At 44.3% G+C, this 8,303-nt stretch overlaps 1 protein-coding gene across 5 annotated transcripts in view; it reads right to left on the bottom strand.

The window, feature by feature from the left end:
• Positions 1–403: 403 nt before the first annotated feature.
• The window catches only part of rapgef1a (Rap guanine nucleotide exchange factor (GEF) 1a), a 46,743-nt gene continuing 38,843 nt past the window's right edge, over positions 404–8,303 (bottom strand). For all 5 annotated transcript variants that reach the window (XM_055918910.1, XM_055918911.1, XM_055918913.1 and 2 more), the window contains 12 exons: positions 8,114–8,219; positions 6,440–6,515; positions 5,961–6,045; positions 5,681–5,773; positions 5,363–5,548; positions 4,993–5,077; positions 4,808–4,902; positions 4,570–4,648; positions 4,354–4,455; positions 4,074–4,171; positions 3,759–3,887; positions 404–3,588 (listed from right to left, as the gene is read on the bottom strand). In XM_055918910.1, coding sequence (XP_055774885.1) covers positions 3,438–3,588; positions 3,759–3,887; positions 4,074–4,171; positions 4,354–4,455; positions 4,570–4,648; positions 4,808–4,902; positions 4,993–5,077; positions 5,363–5,548; positions 5,681–5,773; positions 5,961–6,045; positions 6,440–6,515; positions 8,114–8,219 — 1,285 coding nt within the window. In that variant the 3' untranslated portion in view covers positions 404–3,437. The remainder of the gene's footprint in view (positions 3,589–3,758; positions 3,888–4,073; positions 4,172–4,353; positions 4,456–4,569; positions 4,649–4,807; positions 4,903–4,992; positions 5,078–5,362; positions 5,549–5,680; positions 5,774–5,960; positions 6,046–6,439; positions 6,516–8,113; positions 8,220–8,303) is intronic.

The raw sequence follows: 8,303 nt of genomic DNA, 5'->3' as shown, positions 1-8,303 counted from the left end.
TGCGTAAGTTCTAACTTGCTCAAAAAAGGCACGTCCGGTTGTAGCTGTTTCAAAGTGGTGTGTTTTTAGGGAATCTCCTGTGTTTACACTGGAATACATCGGTGCACTGACTTTGCGCCCTCTACTCTGTCTTTGGTACTGCAATCAATTTGAGACTCAAGGTTCACTTCTTCAATGAAGTGGGGAGAAAATTGTCCAATGGCGCAGAACAGATTTTTCCAAGTATGTTCTGACTGAGCTTCTGACTGTCATATTTCAGGCATGATTGCCATTAGAAATGTTTTATTCATCAGGAAAACCTCCATTGACCCTCCATTCATTCTATGCTTACTTGATGCCATCCAATTGCACACTGCACGGTATGACTATGGCAGAGAGGAATAAATAATGCACACACAACATGTAGAAATACTGCAGGTTTTATTTACTTGCACAGGGATCTGTGGTCTGATTCTGTCAAGGGATAATGTGCCATCTTGTATTTGCGCTAGAAAGGGCTTCATTTGGCATTGAGGGGTCCCTCAGTCTTTGAGATAGGCAAGCATGTCCATATCAAGTCTAAGGTCCATATCAAGTCTAAGGTCCACTTATGATTGCTGTAATGTTCACTGCTATGCATAGATCCCTTGACACAAATCACATCACTTTTTTGTTCATGAATGTTTTATCCCCCTTTTCACCTCAATTTTGTGATATCCAATTGCGATCTTGTCTCATTGCTGCAACTCTCCAACGGGCTCAGGAGAGGCGAAGGTCAGGTCATGCGTCCTCCGAAACATGACCCGCCAAACTGCGCTTCTTAACACCCGCCCGCTTAACCCTGAAGCCAACTGCACCAATGTGTCGGAGGAAACGTTGTTCAACTGATGACCGAAATCAGCCTGCAGGCACCCGACCCGCCACAAGGAGTTGCTAGAGCGCGATGAGACAAGTAAAGCCCCTCCCCTAACCCGGACAACGCTGGGCCAACTGCGGGACTCCTGGTCACAGCTGGTTGTGACACAGCCTGGGATCCAACCCGGGTCTGTAGTGACGCCTCAAGCATTGCGATGTAGTGCCTTGCGCCACTCGTGAGGTGTTCGTTCGATTCTTAAGTGCACATACAGTATACAAGTCAAATGTTTGGACACCTTCTCATTCAAGGGTTTTTCTTTATTTTGACTATTTTGTACATTGTAGAACAAGACATCAAAACTATGAAATAACACATATGGAATAATGTAGTAACCAAAAAAGTGTTAAACAATTCTTCAAAGTAGCTACTCTTTGCATTTATGACAGATTTTCACACACTTGGCATTCTCTCAATGAGCTTTTCCAACAGCCTTAAAGGAGTTCCCACATATGCTGAGCACTTGTTGGCTGCTTTTCCAACTCATCCCAAACCATCTCAATTGGGTTGAGGTCAGGTGATTGTGGAGGCTAGGTCATCTGATGCGGCACTCTATCACTCTCCTTCTTGGTAAAATAGCCTTTACACAGCCTGGAGGTGTGTTGGGTCATTATCCTGTTGAAAAACAAATGATAGTCCCAACTAACCGCAAACCAGATGGGATGGCGTATCACTGCAGAATGCTGTGGTAGCCATGCTGGTTAAGTGTGCCTTGAATTCTAAATAAATCACTGACAGTGTCACCAGCAAAGCACCATCACATCTCCTCCTCCATGCTTCACGGTGGGAACCGCGGAGATCATCCGTTCACCTACTCTGCATCTCACAAAGACAAGGCGGTTGGAACCAAAAATCTCAAATTTGGACTCATCAGACCAAAGGATGTATTTCCACCATTGCTCGTGTTTCTTGGCCCAAGCAAGTCTCTTCTTATTGGTGTCCTTTAGTACTGGGTTCTTTTCAGCAATTTGACCATGAAGGCCTGATTCACGCAGTCTCCTCTGTTAACTCTAATGAACTTATCCTCTGCAGCAGAGGTAGCTCTCTGGGTGTTCTTTCCTGTGGCGGTCCTCATGAGAGTCAGTTTCATCCTAGTGCTTGATGGTTTTTGTGACTGCATTTGAAGAAACTTTCAAAGTTCTTGACATTTTCCGGATTGACTGACCTTCATGTCTTAAAGTAACGATGGACTGTCGTTTCTCTTTGTTTATTTGAGCTGTTTTTGCCATAATATGGACTTCGTCTTTTACCAAATACGGCTATTTTCTGTATACCACCCCTACCATGTCACAACACAACTGATTGGCTCAAACACATTAAGGATAGAAATTCCACAAATTAACTTTTATCAAGGCACACCTGTTAATTGAAATGGTGACTACCTCATGAAGCTGGTTGAGAGAATGCCAAGAGTGTACAAAGTTGTCATCAAGGCAAAGGGTCACTACTTTGAAAAATCTCAAATCTCAAATATATTTTGACATGTTTAACACTTTTCTTTTGGTTACTACATGATTCCATATGTGGGATCTGAGTGGGACAGCGGTCTAAGGCACTGCATCTCAGTGCAAGAGGCATCACTACAATCCCTGGTTTGAATCCAGGCTGTATCACATCCGGCCGTGATTGGGAGCATCGTTCGGGTTTGGCCAGGGTAGGCAGTCATTGTAAATAAGAAATTGTTCTTAACCGACTTGCCTAGTTAAATAAAGGTAAAACTTTTTTTTTTGTTATTTTATAGTTTAAGTCTTCACTATTATTCTACAATGTAGAAAATAGTACAAATAAAAACATTTGAATGAGTAGGTGTCCAAACTTTTGACTGGTACTGTATATAAACTTCATATCACTTCTCCCCATTTCTGAAGTATCCTTTTCACATCCTTTTCAAGAACAAAAGGAAAACTGAATTGCATCAGTCAAACAGTATCATACAACACTTCCTTGAACTACAAAATTCAGTCTTGTGTGCATCAGTAATAACTTTACCACCAGTAGTCTTGAAGCAGACCCGGGTGATTTGAGGTATTTGCCTCAAAGTTCTGCACCACCAACAGCGGTTCTCTGCCATGTCAGGCATTATGGCATCCCAGTTTTTGTCATCAAAAAAAGGGCTGGTGTCCCGTATTTAAAAAAAGAAGCCGAAACTGAATGACACAGTGGTGTTTCCCATGGCACACATCAGTATGATATGGTTTTAGTCAGGACAACGTCTCTGGTTGTGAGATCCTGAAATGCTTGGACTATACCCATAATATGGCATTGGGTGGATGGAGTTGGCGACAACGGTGAACATGAGGAATCTTTTTGCGAGCCTCCCAACACTTTGTGCTCTGCACAGTGTCTATCCCACTGGCTTTGCTCACACACGGACTGAGACCCAGTGCAATCCACAACAGAGAATCCTAAGTCGGAGAGGTCCTGTAAACTACTAACAAAAAAACATCCCATTCTTTCAGCTGCCTTCACAGTTCTCGTTTGTAGTCTCTTGTAATCATGAAGAGTTTGTAAAATGACCCAAGGCCCAATACAGTGGGACATGTTGCTATGTCTTCTCTTCGCGCTCTGTTTTGCGCCGCGTAATGTTCCGAGGTTTGATCTTTAGAGACAGCTCCCACAGAGCCTCCTCTGCCAGGTGGTCGCTGAAGTCGTTGAAGAAGGAGACAATATCGTCATTGTGTTTCAGATCATAATGCCTGGGAGAGAGGGAAAACACCATCTAAACATTGCAAAAATGGTAAAAGTTCATGGAAAATATAAAATACCAAGATAGGCCAATGAATTAACAAATTGTTACGTGTAAGAAAAGTGCGTTGAACATAAAGCTGTATGAGAGCGACAGCCAGATTGGCCACTGTATACATACACCTGCTGGAAGCGCCTCATGCTGTCCAGGATGTTGAACTGCTGCCAGCGCTTGGAGAAGTTGACCTTCCCGTTGATTTGATCAGGGTTGCCCAGATGGACAAAGGTCAAATCCTGGAGGATAAGACCCCTGTGTGTCGTGTGAGGAAAAAAAACAATAAACAGTAAAGACGAGAAATGCAAAGTAAGCAATACAAATGGTAGACGTGCAAATCCATTTGCATCACTTGTGACAGCGAAGTGTAACACTTTAACCCAGCAAGTTGACTTACAGAACAGTAAAGTGCATACACTTTAAACCAGCAGGTTGACTTACAAATATGGTATACATGGGGGCTCCACGTCTGCCAGTGCCGCTCGGTAGACCCGGAACGACGAGGAACTGTCTATTAACGTGCAGTATTCCTCTAGGCCCTGTAAAGAGAACAGTGACAGTCGCCCATGTTAACGTCAAACAACAAAAACATGTGTAGAGAGAGTTCATATTAGAGGTACCTTACAGTAACTGCTGTGAAGATTACACCTTTTTTTCTTCTTCAATAAACTGATGTTTCGGAGAAATCTTTGGACATCAATTAGACCACAGTCTAACTCACCTCTGAGGTTGTTTTCTGCCACTCCAGTCTTCGGATGGGAGCTGAATCCAAGGCAGATAATATTGCCAAATATGAGTTGAAATTATTTAGCTTCCGTAAGTGCTGCAAGAGAGTGGAGGGAGACCATCTTAAAATGCACCTGAGAATTTGTTGCTTTTTCAACAAACACGCCCTAAACAACTGTTTGCTCAAGTATCCACATTTCAAAAGGCATACCTTCATTATTTTGATAAATTTGAGGAGGAGCTTTTCTCGGTCCTGGGCTTTCTCTTGCAGAATGATTATGGAGCGTACCCTGAGAGAGACACGAAGGGGGAGAGATGCATCAGTTTGTCACCACATGTTCTCCAGACCTGGCCGCTTTCCTCTCGGCGAGAGAGCAGTGAACTGAAGTGCTGCAGGGAAGAAGAGAAGCAGCGTGGTGACTAAGAGAAGATGTGAGGTGCAAACTTACCAGTAGGACATGTTGTTAAAGTGCTCTGTGAACTGTGTGAGGTTGGCACTCTTCTCCTCGTTCTGCTCCTTAGCCCAAAGCAACACCTCAGGGATCTGTCCAGAGAGAGAGACACAAATAACTACTTTTTAGGCAGAGGGGCAGCATACACAGGAGGAGGAGAAAGACATGCTTGGATGAGCTACCTCAATTTTGTAGAAGAGCTCTGCATCCAGGAGAGTTAGCTGGTCGGCGATCTCATGACTTCGGAAGTCGTGCAGGGTTCCAGGTCTAGTTTCACACAGGAAATGGGGGGAAGAAATTAGAAGAAAGTGAACATGGCCAAAGTTAGAACTAGACACTGTGATACATTGATGTTCAGCAACTAACACAACAAGGAAATCCTTCACTGTCACGGAGCAGAACATTTCTAAATGCCTCTGCAAGCGGTAACATTCTCTGAAACAATACAAAATACATTGCAATACAATCTTTATTGATCCATTATACAGAAACAAGGGACGTGACGTTTTAGCTGTCACAGTATCCTCGTCCACTAATTGCGGGCGGACCTACCTGGCAGCGACACCTCTTGCGGCCAGTGGTTTGAGGGAGTAGGTGTAGCGCAGCAGCTTCCTCTGCTCCACCTTGTCCAGGATGTTTGTGCGGAGCACGCGGGCCAGGCTCAGCTCACCGTTACACACCAGCCTGAACACCAAGTCCATCAGCTGCATCAGGATGTCCTCCGTCATCTCCACCAGACTGACACACACAGCCGAGGGGATGGAGAGATGAGAGAATGGTATGAGAGAGGGTGGTGGACAAACTTTTCTTTGCAGATTGCAGGTTTTTGATAGCTAGACTTCTGGTCAAATGACAGGCTAGAGACCTCACCACAGCTCGTCCACCACACGGACGAGAACAAAGAAGGTGTTTTTGCTGACTTTCTTCTTGAAGGTATCTGGGCAGTGACAAAACCTGGTGTATGTGTGGAGGTGTTAAGGAAAACAAACAACTAGTCAAAGTATATTACACATCTTACAGTATTCAGAGTGTATACGACTGTGATGTGGTAGGGATTTTGCTACCCATTCCCCATTGTCTCAACCAATCAGGCTTTGTTGGAGGAAACTCTTTGGGTCCACATGTGAGAAGTGAAGCATGGAAAGGATATCTGTAGTGCAGCTTTTTGATAAGGTCCTCTGGGGTTATGAACGTTCTGTACGTCGTCAGGAAAGCCTCACAGTACAAGACAAGATCTGGAAAAGAAGACCACAAAGGAGATTACTGAATATCCTCTCACTTCCCCAGAGCTCTATTTGGGAGGAAGGAAAGTCTGGGTGTATTATAGAAAAGCAGTACTAGTAAAAGCTTGGAATCCTTAGTTGCTACATCCATTTTTGGACTATAAATTCATTATTTACACTACCGTTCAAAAGTTTGGGGTCACTTAAAAATGTCCTTGCTTTTGAAAGAAAAGCACCTTTTTTTGTCCATTAAAATAACATCAAATTGATCAGAAATACAGTGTAGACATTGTTAATGTTGTAAATTACTATTGTAGCTAAAGCATATAACTTGTACCTTCCATCTGAGTGGACACCGACTGCATGTAATAGGGGGAGGGGGGTGTACTACGGAGGTCATAAATACCTTTGCGGTCCGTTTCTGTGGCGTGGACTAATAAAATATCCCCCGATCCGGCTCGGACATCTGGACCGTCGTCGTTCTGGTATCACATGTGGACAGATGAAAAGTTGTAAGGGCAGAGAGAGAGAGGATTAGCCTAAGTGTTGACCTCATGAGGAGTCCTAGTGTAGCCCTACAAGTGACTGTCCTGATGAAACCATTCTAACAATATTGAAAAATATGTTTTGAAAAGCCATGCTAGCCATGAGGGGGTTTTCTATAAGGGGATAGGCGCTACTAAAGCTGCACTGACCGCACCATGCTAACTCCAGATCGTCACCTACATACTTATCATCTACTGTGAGAATGTGATCATATAGCCCCCGCAAAATCAACTCTAGACTTCAAAGCCACTTCCACTGTGTTTTTTCATTGTTCCCCTCTAATCAGGGACTGATTTAGACCTGGGATACCAGGTGGGTGCAATTATCAGGTAGAACAGAAAACCAGCAGGCTCTGGACCTCGTAACAGTAACATACAGGGACGTTGCATTTGAGTTACAGAGGCAGGGGCCAGCAGAGGGCAAGCTCTCTGTAAACAGCTGATTGGTGGCTTATTCTGTATTAGTAGTATGTATTAGCACATGTGCTCCTAAGTTGAAAAAGTTACGAGGACAAAAATAAAATGTAGGTGCACAATAAAAGTATGAGGAAGAGTGTTGTTATTCTAAGAAATGGCAAAAAGTTTGGTTTTTGGAGTCTTCCATGCTGAATCAATTACAATGTACCCTCAAATATTTGAGTCACTTAGGTGAGACAAAACATTTCAGCTTCCCCTTTAAGGGGCGGGACTTTACCATTGTAATGGTGGGACTCACATGTCTGTCTGTGAGAGATGAGATTCTCCGACATGTCTCTTTGATAGCAGTTGAGCAAGCTCAAACTAACATTGAAATACAACCCAGTGTGTGAACAAAACGATGTAAATAGCCAAGAAACACGAGAACAAAGTCACACTTTAGTAGACTTTCAGGTAAGTTTGGACACAGGGGTCTCCCGAGTGGCGCAGTGGTCTAAGGCACTGGCTTAGAGAGATCCTGGTTCGGGTCCAAGCTCTGTTACAGTCGGCCGTGACCGGGAGACCCATGGGGCGGCGCACAATTGGCCCAGCGTTGGCTGGTTTAGGGGAGGGTTTGGCCGGCAGGGATGTCCTTGTCCCATCGTGCTCTAGTGACTCCTGTGGCAGGCCGGGCGTATGCACGCTGACACGGTCGCCATGTGTACGGTGTTTCCTCCGACACATTGGTGCGGCTGACTTCCGGCTTAAGCATGCATTGTGTCAAGAAGCAGTGCGGCTTGGCTGGGTCGTGTTTCTGAGGACGCACGGCTCTCAACCTTCGCCTCTCCCGAGTCCGTAGGGGAGTTGCAGCGATGAGACAAGACTGTAACTACCAATTGGATACCACGAAATTGGGGAGAAAAAGGGGTAAAACATACAAATAAAAATTAAACGTTTGCACACATTTATTTCTAGGCGCATATGTGAGTAAAATAGTCGCACCGTAGAGCCATGTAGGATCCTATGAAGTATCACATAAAAAGAGGCATCTCCTGCTCTATGATTAAACAGCTTGATCTGAAAGAGACGTGAGGTAAAATGGACTGACCATCAACAGTAGAAAACGAGGACACGTTTACCTCCTGCTTTAGCGTTAACCGGGACATGATCTCCATGTGATCGATGAGGGAAAGCTCATCCGTCTCCTCACTACTCTGCCCATCTTCAGAGGACTTTTGTCTTCGGCTGAGTGAGAGAGAAAGAGAAAAAGAATATAACAAAAAAGGGAAACCTTCCTTCTGTCACTGGAGAGTAGGAACAATGGAGAAT

This window comes from Salvelinus fontinalis, chromosome 4 (genome assembly GCF_029448725.1).
Source record: "Salvelinus fontinalis isolate EN_2023a chromosome 4, ASM2944872v1, whole genome shotgun sequence".
Classification (NCBI taxonomy): domain Eukaryota; kingdom Metazoa; phylum Chordata; class Actinopteri; order Salmoniformes; family Salmonidae; genus Salvelinus; species Salvelinus fontinalis.
Note: the sequence above shows the minus strand (reverse complement) of the source record. Positions and strands in the feature narration are given on the sequence as shown.